At 26.5% G+C, this 14,224-nt stretch overlaps 1 protein-coding gene and 1 long non-coding RNA gene across 4 annotated transcripts in view; both read left to right on the top strand.

Annotated features, from left to right (window-relative positions):
• Window positions 1–1,175: 1,175 nt before the first annotated feature.
• Window positions 1,176–1,871, top strand: LOC125203524. 3 transcript variants are annotated; one of them, XR_007173388.1, is made up of 4 exons: window positions 1,176–1,269; window positions 1,350–1,370; window positions 1,454–1,618; window positions 1,826–1,871. It is a non-coding gene; the product is annotated as an uncharacterized LOC125203524 (long non-coding RNA). The 3 variants fall into 3 exon arrangements; XR_007173387.1 differs by having other exon boundaries at window positions 1,350–1,618; XR_007173386.1 differs by having other exon boundaries at window positions 1,176–1,370.
• Window positions 1,872–14,120: 12,249 nt separating this feature from the next.
• LOC125206353 (probable WRKY transcription factor 75) overlaps window positions 14,121–14,224 on the top strand; it is a 1,228-nt gene continuing 1,124 nt past the window's right edge. Inside the window, exon 1 of the mRNA XM_048105620.1 lies at window positions 14,121–14,190. Coding sequence (XP_047961577.1) covers window positions 14,121–14,190 — 70 coding nt within the window. The remainder of the gene's footprint in view (window positions 14,191–14,224) is intronic.

Below are 14,224 nucleotides of genomic sequence, written 5' to 3'. Positions count from 1 at the left end.
CATTTGCTATAGTTCTATTAAAAAATATATCTATTTTTCTCTATGTATAATCTTTCTTCTATATTATAATTTCTCTTTTTTTCAAAGAATTTATTCACCATGGATGATGAGAATGAAATGTTCTCTAATTCCCAAAATTTAAATTATTCCAAGATTATTTGTATTTTATATTGCAACTTATGACTTTTATTTATTTATTTTAATTTATTTTGTCATTTCTTTATAATAATTCCCTGTCTATACATACATAAAAGCGAAATACCAAACAATCCATTTTCCCACTCAGTTTCATGAAAATTTTTTTGACTATATTATATAAGTCTTTTAGTATATATTATAGAAATTTATTATAAGATGTATGATATAATAGAAGCATGTGGAGGGTGTGATTGACATGAGTAATAAGATGTTACTCCATAAAATCAATGATCAATGAATAAATCAATGTAATAAATTACACAATCTCATTGGTTGATAAATATTTTTTTAAAATTTATATATCTTCTCTATATTATATTAAAAAATTATAAAAGTTATACTAAAATTCATAATATTTCATCCTCTATATAGAGACCACATTTGTTATAGTTTTGATAAAAAAAAATATCTTTTTTTTCTTCTCATATAATCCTTCTTATTTGGTAGTATAATTTTTTTGTCTTCTTTGTTGTTCGATATGAATAATTATGGAATATAATCAATACAATCTATATCTACATCTTTACTACCATAAAAGCAAGGATTTTTTTGTGGGAAACAACAAGAGTTTCCGCCAAAGTGGCTGAAGAGATTTATCTATTTTAATTTATTTATTTTAAAAATTACATGCTTCAAACCAAAGGTTAATAAATAACCTCCAAGAATTGTTTCTTTTACCTGCTGAATCCAGTAGCTAATGGCATGAACTCTGAAAAAAAAAGCAAAGTTGATTAGCCTCTATACTAACAATCAATCAAATCGTTCTTACATAAAGAAACTCTCTCATGTTGAGCTTTGGTGGGAATTCTCAAATTGGGATCCTCTCCAATGCAAGGTTTTTTGAGAGCCAAAACCATTTTTTGAGATAAAAAAAGTTGAAAATAAACTCCCATGTTTTTCTATATATAAACAACTTGCATAGACACAGATTCATACGCAATCATTTTTCTTCTCTTTCATCTTTTTTCTACCGATTATTTCCTTCTCTCTAAATCTTCTTTCTTTTTATTATTGAGCTAATGAACGATTATATTTTTGTAAATATTGCAAGTGAATTTATCGGCATAAGAGGTTAGCGTTAATTTTCTTCTCTCTAAACCATCTTTATTTCTATTGTTGATCTACTGTACTTTTTTGGGCATATATTGCAGGTGAATTCATCACCTAAAGAGGTTAGCGTCATCTTTCTTATCTCTAAATATCTTTTTGTTTATGGTTGATCTACTGATCGTATTTATGTTTGATTATTTTGCAGTGGAATTGATCGCCATGAGAAATGAAAAGCTCTGTAAACTGGTTTTGCAATCATGAATCTTCTACTATCTACTTTTGCTTCCGATTTATAAAACTAATCATTTTTATGCTTTTGCAGGTATTGTAGGTTAAATGATACGAATGACAGGAAAAGCAATATGAACTGGTTTGTTTACTTAAATCTCATATTATCTAAATTTCTTCTGTTTTATTTTGTGTTTTATTTTTTGTTTGATTATTCTATTATTAGTTAATTTATTTATTGTCTTGCTTTTACTTTTTTTTTCCTATCTATTACTCCATTTACATATTTCATCCTACCTACAGTATAAAAATGATATTATATCCTATATTAACAATTTATATTCTTCAGAGTTTTCCAGGTAGTTTGTTCTCACAGAAAGCTTCTTGGTATCATTACATGATCGTAAAGAAGAGCATCATATACACAGTTGTCTTTAAGCCAGCAGTCTGTAGAAGAAAATTATGATTTATTCAATGAGTAGCATAATCTGCTGCTAGCCTGCTATGAAATTCTATTTCAGAATTTGTATATACTATATCACAACTGAATGAACTAATCATATTATATCCACTTACCCGTGTTGAGATTTATATATTGAGTAGATTGAGAAGAAAATTAAGTGTTTTGTGCCATCAATTGCATTAATTACTGATTGACTGATTTTTCAACTTTTCATTGATAAAATAAATTATACTATATGGAATGGAATATTTATTTAGCTTTATTGAAAGATGATTTGATTTGAGAGCAGGAACATTAATTAGTGAATGATGTTTTTGCAAAGTGTAATTACTTATCAATCCCCAAATGCATTTAATGCTGATTGACAAGTTTTTGGGAAAAAAAATATTATTTTAGTAAATGACACAAGTTAGTCACATTTTCTATTGTCAAAATTTCTATTCATAAATTCGGATATATTTATTTTAATATTCATAAATTTAGTTTTATATAATGTTTATTAATTTGAATTAAGCATGTGTATTGAAAACTTACTTTGCATTTGTTGTTACTCATTAATAAATTTTATAGTCTCAAATTTAATATGTTTGCATGTATCGATCAATACAAATATAGATTTTGCATGATGCATGCAATCATATCATATTTATTTTCCCAAAAGTTACTCAATGATGTGATTGCATTAGTAATCATGAATTTGTTGCATAAGTACTCCAGAATAAAATATATATTTCTAAAATATTAGCATGCACTATATATCAATTTACCATAAATCATTCAGTACATGAAAATATAAGCATATACTCCTCGTTCTCAAAATAATATGTGTTTTTTATTCTGAAATCCCAGAATGATGAATCAAGAGCTGATGTAATCTATACATCTATCTATACATATACATATATAAAAGTCAAAGTTGTGAGAATTTTTATTTTCCTACTCAGTTTTAGGAATTTTTTTGAGTAAATTGTACTTATAAATCTTTTATTTAGCATGTATTATAGAAATTTAATTTAAGATGCATGACATGATAGGTTGTTATTGAACAATACACATACAAAATATGAAGATGTGTTATTGATGTGATTAACAAGATGCTACTCCATAGACCAATAGTCAATAAATAAATCAATAAATCAATATAACAAATGGCACAATCTCATTGGTTGGTAAATACTTTTTTAAATTTCCATTTATCTTTTATTTATTATATTAAACAATAATAAAAATTACACCAAAATTCATAATTTTTCATCCTCTATAAATAGAGACCGCATTTGCTATATTTTTTTTATTAAAAAAAATACTCCTCTATTCTCCCCATATAATCCTTCTTCTTTGGTTGTAGTTTTATTTGTTGTTCACAATTACTATTACTAATTTTCATACTATGTTTTGAGGACCAATAATGTATTTTTAATTTCGCATTTCAATTATTATGTTGTTTATTATTTATTTTATAATTTTTAGTTTATTATTTATGGTACTTTTTTTTTTATCAATTCAATGATAAATATTTCATGTAATAATAATATTATAAAAAAATAATAAAAATAAATATAAAATGGTGTGGTTGAATAGTCACTAATAAATCATAAAAAAGGTATAGTTGAGTTGGATGAACATTAAGCATATCTTAAAATATTATAATCATTCTTTAGGATTCTCTTATACATATATGATGCAAAAATATAAATTGTCCATTATACGAAATAAAAGCTTGATTGATTGAATGATTTACAATCAATCAAAGATAATAAAAAAGTCCAAAAGTTACATTAATTATATAGCTTCTTTAAGAAGTTTTGCACAAAACCTAAATAAAAGGCAAATGTATACATTGAGCCAATCTTTATAGATTTTTTAACATGTGAGATAGAAATAAACCATTGGTTAATGAAAGGATTAAAACTAGGGATGTCAATGTAGCCCGCAACCCGTGGGCCGGCCCGAATAGCCCGCCAAATTTTCAGGGTTAGGGCTGAAAATTTCTAGCCCGATAAAATTACAGCCCGATTAGCCCGCACCCGATTAACCCGCAACCCGTTAGGGCCAGACCCGAAAACCCGATGGGCTGGCCCGAAAACCCGATAAAATTTCTATCGTTCTATTTGTTTGACTCTAATTCGACACTTCATTGGATATTTTATAATATAGATTACTAAAAAATAACTTTTATTTTTATATATTAAATATATAAATTATATGTTAAATTTTTATTAACATAATAATAGATATATAAATTAGAAACTTCAAATTCACTAAAAAATATATTTAAATTTCTAAAACATGCTTTAAAATTTCTTGATGTTTATGTTTTATTGTACATAAATCTCAAATATTAGTATTTGATCATGTTTATGTTTGAGTTTAAGCATATATATCAAATTTATCATAATTAAATATTTTACATTCTATAAATATAACTAATTTTCACTATTATTTATAGGATTGAACGCATGTTAATTTTATCGGTAGCAACCCGATTAGCCCGCTGGGCTAGCCCGAAACCCGAGCTTTTAGGGTTAGGGTTGAACTTTTGTAACCCGAAAAAATCACAGCCCGATTAGCCCGCACCCGATTGACCGCAACCCGAATAGGGTTGGCCCGAAACCCGGTGGGCTGGCCCGATTGACATCCCTAATTAAAACACATGGTTCAATACATTTTTGCATAATTTTCAATTCTACATACTTCATATTAATGGTTTAAAGAAATATAAATGCAGTTTTGAAAATACAATTCAAAAAAAAGCATACAATTCTTTTTGCAAATTGGCGGAAAGTCTTTTTGATTTCCTCCCAAAACTTTCTCCGAAAATAACTGTTGCTTTATATGTTCATAGATTATAGATTATAAATTATAGATCACAGATAGATATATTATAAATTATAGATTATAGATTAGCAAGAAACTTATAATTATTTTTTTAATTGTTTTTTCAAAATTGCATTTATATTTCTTAAACCATTAGTCAATAAAATTATTTTAAAGAAACTACATTTATATATATAGCTCATAAAAAAATATGAATGATGATGATAAATGGATGTCAACCAATGGAGTACATAAAGCTGCAAATCAATTTATAGAAAGTGATGCAAAGTATGTTATAGATGCAAAGTGTGATCAAATACACAAATAAAAAAAATAGAGATAGATTTGGCATCCAATAATTTAGATAAAGAGCTTCTCTGCATCTCGAATTGTGAAATCTGAATCAGGCAATTAGATGTAAGATCATCTCATTCTTGAGCCATGTGCTCTGAAAAGAGATTCAGAGATAGAGTGTGCATTCCATCGATAAAGCCACAATTTTCTTTTCTCACGCATTGTAAGTGGGGTTGAAAGAAAGGCTTGTATCTGATGTGTATTACCTGCCATGGAAAAAAATAGCTAATCCTCCAAGAAAGAGCCAAAATCTTTAAGCATTCTCCCAAACAACAAATTAAAAAAAAATGTAATTTCAAAGGCTCTTAAGAATAGAGAGGCCACGTAGCAATCGATCAGTTGTGTTAGCGAGACCATGCAACAATCGAGGGCGAGATGGAGCTAGAGATGGCAGTCGGAGAAGTATGTCGCAGTGAGATCGAGCGTGAGGCAGAGACAATTAATGGGGTCGACCGAAAGAGGCCAAGCCCGTGCTGTGTAAGGTGAAAGCGACAACCGCTTGCTCAACATCGCCACTTTTACCATATATTTTGGTGTATATGCTAAGTTTTTTATAATGGGCTAGGCTTAATATGTATTTGTTGCGATAATATATAGTTGTCCGCTAATCATTAATAGTTATAAATCTGTTTTCATATATTTAACTCTATAAAATTTGAGAGGTGTATAAATTGGTGCAATTTAAGCATAAAGTTTGATATAAATTGAATACAAAATGCAATATCTTGGTGAAAAAGGCCATTAAATCGTCTTACTTTCAACGATGTATTCCTACTATAATTAATGTGTTTCAAAGTAATGTACTCCATTCGTCTTAAGATAAGCGAATCATATTCTCTTTTTGGGCGGGATGTCCCACTATAAATGAGTCATTTTCCTCTTTAGTAAATCTATCTCTTATTTTATTCTCCACCTACTTTATATGGAATTAAAGAACTTTTTTCAGTTAAAAATACTTATATATACATGGAACCGCGCATCGCGCGGGTGGAAAACTAGTTGATTATAAGTATAAACTAGTAAATCCCCAGCGCGTTGCGCTGCTGACGACATTCCGTGCCAAATCTTTTGTATACAACGTCCAAATATGTATTCATAATTTGGTACTAAATTAGTCGAAACAAAGGGAGTACAATATTTGAGAATACAATATTTATGAATAGATATTTTCTTATAATAAATCAATAAGAAAAACAAAATCCCTCTACAAATACAACATTCACTCTTTATAATAATGACAAATATTTATTTCTAAGAAAAGTAATATAAACCTTAAATTATTCACAATCTTCAGTACTCTAAAACAAAATATATATAGAAATACTAAAAATTAATCATACCAACAATGTCAATAGAAAAACACGCGATATTCATATGATTTTATACAATAATTTATATTTATACATACTGTACTTCATATTAATACTACCAGTTATAATATTAAAAATACAAAATCATATTATTATATAATTTGCAAACATAAACTACAATTTTTTCTATGTTAATTGATAAAGAATATTTTAAAAAGAGATTATTATATAATTTAAAAATATAAAAAGATATTGCAGAATGTTGCAAAATCTTGAACAACATGTCAATCAACAATAAAAGAATCCACCTCAAAAATAGTGATTTAAATAATCTATGCAAAATCTTGACAATATCAACTTTCTAAGCAAAGATAATTATTACAAATTTAACCAATACATATAAACTAATGGATGCATATACACATCTAAACATTCTATCATAAATTTTAAATTAAGCAAAATCTTGAAAAACACGTCAATTAACAATAAATGAAACCACCTCAAAAACAGTGATTTAGATTATCTATGAATTAATACTGCATTAAATAATCAAAATTACTGTATTATAAATCTTGACGAAGCAGTATAATCAATCAAAAGAGTACTGTAATAAATTATAAAAAATACTACTATATGCTAACCGTATGCATTAGTAAACCCTATGGATATAGATATATCACGATTACCTAATGAACACCATGATATGATTACAACTATGAATAGTAGGTACTACACCCTACACCCATGCAACACTAAACCCTAGAGTTTTGAATGTATTAACAAACAAAAAATATAATTCGCACATGTCAATGTTCTCTGCATACATACAAACTTAAATAACACGTCGATCAACGATAAATGGAACACCTCAACAACTAATTTATCAATTATTAAAATTAAATAAATGAACTTACAAAAACAAACAACACACATGTAAGCATATATCTGTAAAAATATTCAGTGGTACACCATAAAATATAACAAAAATTCGACATAAGTTAGTATTCACAAATAAATTGATGACTAATTTCATTACATAAATAAGCTCAAAAAACCATACAGTATTGTGGGAATTAAACTTTAATACATACAAATACATCTAACTAATTAACATTAAACGCTATGAAAACATCGACACGAAAATCTAATAACTACAACCAAAATAAATTTTTATAACATATGAATTATAAGTATTAGTTAATGTAGTATTTTATGCATAAAATTACATACAAAAAAATAATGTATAAAACTGTAAACAACATTATCTAATTAGGTGCTAGACCCTAGCCCTATGGATTACTAAACCCTTAGGGGAAGGATTTAACTTCGATCAATTAGTGAACACTATCATAAGGTTATAACTCATACCAATAAGGTACAACATAAAAAATTACAAAAATCCAACATAACTTATCATTCACAAATAACTTGATGACTAATTTCATTACATAAATAAGCTCAAAAAACCATACAGTTTTGTGGGAATTTAAATTTAATACATACAAATACCTCTAAATGATCAACATTAAACACTATAAAAACATCGATGCAAAAACCTAATAACTACAATCAAAATAAAGTTTGATAACATTTGAATTATAAGTATTAGTTAATGTAGTATTTTATGCATAAAATTACATACAAAAAAATAATGTATAAAACTGTAAACAAAATTCGCTAATTAGGTGATAGACCCTAGCCCTATGGATTACTAAACCCTTAGGGGAAGGATTTAACTCCGATCAATTAGTGAACACTATCCTAAGATAGTAACTCATACCAATAAGTAGATGCTACACACTACCATCCAAGACTACTAAACCTCAGAGTTTTGTGTGTATTAACAAACACAAATATGCATAACAAAGTCAATGTTACTCGAATATTATTATTTGAACGTCCACTGATTATTCAACATTCCACATATTATACAAATGTTTTATTACACAAAGACACAGATACTAATCACTTAATAATAAATAAAATAATATGCATGACAAAAACAATGTTATTTTATTATCTGAACTTCAAATAATAATTATTTAACATTCCAAAAGCTGTACAACTGTTACTCACTATTCCACTATCTATCTGCCCTATATATACAGGGTAACAAATTTACACAGTTAATCAACTATCAGAGCCATCTTCCCAACTCAAACTACGTTTTCGGAATGTTCAACCATCTCCATCTTCAACCATCTCCACCTTCACTCTTCAAACTGTCTCTCCATAAAAATCGTTCTCAGCTCTTCATACAAAAACCAGACTGAAAAATAGCGAACAACTGCCTAAAACTCGAAGACGATTACTGCAGAAGAAGTGAAGATATTGTTAAAACAATAAAATAAAATTTTAAAAAAAACAAAGAAAAACGAAGAGGAAACAATAATAAAATACAAACAATGGAACAACAAAGATCTCAACTTTATAATCTGCAAAATAAAATATCATCAGCGTAAAATGAACTAATCAAAATACTAAAACACAAACGATGAAACAACAAAGATTTCACCTTTACAATCTGCAAAATAAGAAACCATCAGAAATTAATGAACTAATGAAAAAAAATAAAAACGAAACAATACTAAAACAGAAACAAATATATTGCAGAATGTTGTTAAATTGTAAACTATGTTACTAAGTCGGTACTACAACCTAACCCTATGGATTACTAAACCCTTTGGAGATGGATTTAACTTCGATCACATAGCGAACGCTATTTTATTGAGTTGGTACTATACCCTAACCTCATGTACTACTAAACCCTTGGATTGTTGGATTTACACTTGCTCCCCGGCGCGATGCGCAACTGACGATATTTTTAGTAATTAAATAAGTACATAATCATGTATTATTGATACATGTGAACTTTAGATTCGAATCATTATATGCTCCATCCATCTAATGAAATATTGTCCAAATATTCAATACCAGGACGATGCACTATTTTATTAATTGAATAAGTATATATTTAAGTATTGTTAATAATGTTACATTTTGATATCACTATATATTATTAAGATTAATTTTTTATCCACAAAAATAAACAATTAATGATTTAAATGAATAGAGAAAAAGAGCTCGATATTTTAATTGGAATGAGAAACATGGTTAAGTGTATTAGTTGAAGAAAGAACGTTTTCAGAAAAGATAAAAGTATCATCTTATTTGGGGCAAACTAAAAAGAAAAATGTGTCATCTTAAGTATGTGATAAAATTTACTAAAACTAATACTCCTACATGGCCATAATTAAAATTTTAAAACTAATACACCTACGTGGCCATAATTAAAACTTTAAAACTAATACCTTTAATTACTAAGACTAATATTCCTACATGACTATAATTAACATTTACTAAGACTAATACCTTCAATTTACTAAAACTAATACTTCTACACGGCCACAAATTAAATTTAAAATTATCATTTATTAATTCAAGTGGGGTTTAGTTAATCCTTAATTATTTTTGGCCCAAAACATGTTAGCCTAGCCCAAATTCACTTTTAGGGTTGCATTATTCACTATATAAGTCCAACAACACTATTCAATTCCTCCCAACGACACTTTTCAATTCCTCCAAGTTGTGCCTTTATTTCTTAGTTATTACTACCTCTTTCACGCCACAAATTTTACTCCAGATTTCTTGAATTTGTTTTGTTTACTAAGAATATGGAATGCATATGATGTGGAATGTTACTCCATGTTATAAAAAATAAACGAATATGGAATGCATATTATAAAAAGTAAATTGTCCATTGTACAAAACAAAAGTTTGATTGATTGACTGATTACAATCAATCAAAGACAATAAAAAAGTCCAAAAGTTACATCTATTATATAGCTCTTTAAAAAGATTTGAATAAAACCTAAATAAAATGCAAATGTATACATTGAGCCAAATTGATTAAATTTATATTACATTAGTATGTGGAACGATTTTTAATTTACATGACCATACCTGATATAAAGTACATAGCATTACACATAGTTTACAAATTTTTACTTGTTTTCTTAATTAATTTTTGACAAAATTTAATAAACTATTTAAACGATTAAAATCTAAGAAATAGTTTGATTAATACCATCATTATTATCTAATTAATGTATTTTTTTGGAGTATTTGATAATGCCATCAATATTAATTACCTAATAATCTTATGTTTAACCGATTAATGTACACTAAACAATAATAAAATTATTAATGAAGGAGTGAGATGGTAGGTCAGACCAACAACATATATAACAGTATGGGTCTCATCCCAAGAATCCAATCTCCCTTACCTTTATCCCAAAAAAAGTCCAAAAGTTACATCAATTATACAGCTTCTTTAAGAAGCTTTGCATAAAACCTAAATAAAATGCAAATCTATACATTGAACCAAATTGATTAATTGGTAACAAATTATGCATTGAGAATAGAGAAAACTTTTTGGAATATGCAAATGTATACAATGTGAATTGGGAATAGGAAAATATGCATTAAGAATATTACTTGCTAATCATATAAGCATTACTACATATATTTTGGAAACACTCTTATCTCTATTTTATTCTCTCTTACTTTACTCTCTTCACTTCACATACAAAATAAAATTATATAAAATTATCAATTTTAATTATTCAATAATAAATATTTCATGTATTATTATTATTATTATTATTATTATTATTATTATTATTATTATAAAAATTAATAAAAATAAATATATATAATGGTGAGAAATAAAATGCAAACATGCATTGAGCCAATCCATCATTTGTCATTATAGCCTCTGCAATATGAATTGGGAATAGGAAAATGCATTGAGAATAGAGAAAACTTTTTGGAATATGCATTATTGATATACGTGTGATTACTATTAGGAATATGACATTAATTGAGTAGACAACACTAAAAATGGAAACACTCTTATCTCTATTTTATTTTTTCTCTCTTATTTTACTCTCTTAACTTCACACACAAAATAAAATTACATAAAAATATCAATTTTTATTATGCAATAATAAATATTTCACGTAATATTATTATTATAAAAATTTAATCAAAATAAATATATAATGGTGAGAAATAAAATGCAAATGAATTCATTGAGCCAATCCATCATTGGCCATTATAGCCTCTGCAATGTGAATTGGAAATAGGAAAATACATTGAGAATAGAGAAAACTTTTTGGAATAGATTTGTTGTTTGGAATATGCATCATTGATATATGTGTTATTTGCATTAATTTTGTAGACTTTTTTATACTCATCATTAATATTTGTTGACATACAAGGAAAAAATATTTAGATAATTCTGAAATATAATAATATTAAATTTTTAACATTTGTTTGAAAACCATTCTTGTCTTCCTAACCACAGTCGGCCATTTTTACTCTATAATTTATATTTTCTTGATTCAATTCAGCCTTTTTTAACTTTCAAATTTTGATCATTTAATCCCTCTACAACATTAGATTAAATTTCAGATTTTAATTTTTTTTTGCTCTAAAGTGAACACATTTCCCCCCTCCTTTTTTTCTTCAAGAAATCCCTCTATTTTAGATTCCTATTCTCAATATCATTAATTTATCACTGTCCAACAAACTAATTCTTTTTAATAATTTAGTAAAAAGAATAACTTTTTAAATTAAATATCTGCTGCAAATTTTTTAAAAAAAAATAGATTTAATATAAATATTTGTAATCAAACTCAAAATCTAAATCTTTTATAAAATTTTCATATCATTTCGTGCATTCTTATGTTTATAAAATACTATGGTTAAATATAAAAATAATTTATGTTATTCAAATCTAATTCAGTTCAAAGTTTAAATACATTATAAACGTAATTTATATATGTTCATCTTTATTTTTTTTTTAATAATTTACTATATGATTCGTCGTAAGATGCACAATGCTTTATCATATAAAAGTTGTTTAGTGTGAGTTTGTGCTGCACTTTTATAAAAAAAGGAGAGTAATAAATTTTTATTGCATCAAATAGATTAAATTTTATAAAGAAAGGAGAGTTATAAATTAGTTCATTGCATCAAATAGATTAAATGATTTGCGACGAAAATAAGAAATAAAGTTGAGGAGGAAAAGAAAAAAAAGGAGAAAAGACATATTACCGAAATGAGGGATAAACTAATTAAACAAAAAAATGTGTATTTTAAATTAAATAAATGAAAGTTTTGATTATTTAAATATTAAAAATATATATATCTAATGGAAACTTGAATATAAATGAATTTGTTATTTTTGAATTTATTTTATGAACCGCCACTGATCTAGGTCCTAATTATTTTTTGTGTAGTACATTTTGACTTAATTTTTAAATTCATAAAAATATTCACTATCCTTGATTTTAGGATTAAGAAATGTTTGTTGTTGGAATGAATATTTATAGGGCAACTTCTAGTTGAGTTTTGGCTCTTAAAATTCAAATTTTATATTTTTAGCTCTGAAAAATGATAAAAGTTTTCTCACATTGTTTGGGAGGGAAAATCTGCTCTTTTTTTAGGAGGGAAATTCCTCCCATTATTTTGGGGGGAAAAATTTGCTCTTTTTTTAGAGAGAAAACCTGCTCTTTTTTTAGGAGGGAAATACTTGTTATATTAGAAGTCACGCTCATTTTTTTGGGGAAAAAACCTTGTTATGTATAATTTGTTGTCTCTATATTTAAAAGTTGATATTTAGCAATAGTTATGAGGAATAGGTGAATGAAAATGCATGATGGTACTTCTATTTGTCTTTTTTGTCACATCAACTTTTACTCTTTTCTTACACATGTCAACTTTATGTCTTTTTTTTTTTCCTAAGTTCTTCAACCATCAACAACTCTCCAGATATGTCCTTGCTTTTATTTTGAGGCGAATTCTACCCCAAAGATGAGTTTTGCATCATTATTGGAGATGCCCTCCGTTTCAAATGAACAATAAATTAGACAGAAGAAATTGTAGAGAGATAAAAAAAAGTCCCTCTAAGAATATAGAGAGAGAAATAAGAACCTGGGATAGAAAAATGTTTGTTATTTTCCCTATAAATTGTATTTATATGGCAAATTGTATTAGAAAGTAAAAGATAATAGTATCATCCTAAGATTGTGCAATCAACCAAAGAACCAGGGCAATACTACTTTTTATAAACAATTAAATGTGAAAATTTTATTATGTATATATATATATATATATATATATTTAAAATTAAACACATTTATTTTGTGAGACTATTTTCTTTTTTATTGATATATACATAAATTAAATTTTGTTTGTATTGCACACAACAAATTAACTATGTAAATTATTATTTTAGCATTGCATTATGTAAAGGTAGTTAATAATAATAAGACGGTCTAGTGGAATTTCTACATTAGAAAAAAAAGTATAAAATTCAGTATGAAATTAAATAAACTAAAATATATTAAAATATTTTTATAAGGGGATTCAAATTAAGGATTACAGTCTTATTTTTATACAGTTAAAATGAGATTATGTTAATAAATCAAGAAGACAAAATTTGGTGGACATAATTATGCAGTCTTTTATAGTTAATTAATTTTAAAAAGGAACATTATGTAAAAAATCAATGAAAATAACTTAAATATACATAAATATTTAATGAATTAACTTATGTATCATATTTACATGTATAAAAGAAGATTAAATTGATACTTTAGATTCTAAAAAATTATTATGTGGTGAAGTATAAGATGAGTAAATATGTACAACTAAAGCATAACAATGAAAGGAGCTTACCATCAAATCTCAATCTCAATGGCAGTAACTTACGATTTAAATTCAATGGTAGTAACTT

The sequence above is a fragment of the Salvia hispanica genome, chromosome 2 (assembly GCF_023119035.1).
Source record: "Salvia hispanica cultivar TCC Black 2014 chromosome 2, UniMelb_Shisp_WGS_1.0, whole genome shotgun sequence".
NCBI classification, from domain to species: domain Eukaryota; kingdom Viridiplantae; phylum Streptophyta; class Magnoliopsida; order Lamiales; family Lamiaceae; genus Salvia; species Salvia hispanica.
This window is presented reverse-complemented; position numbering and strand designations above follow the sequence as displayed.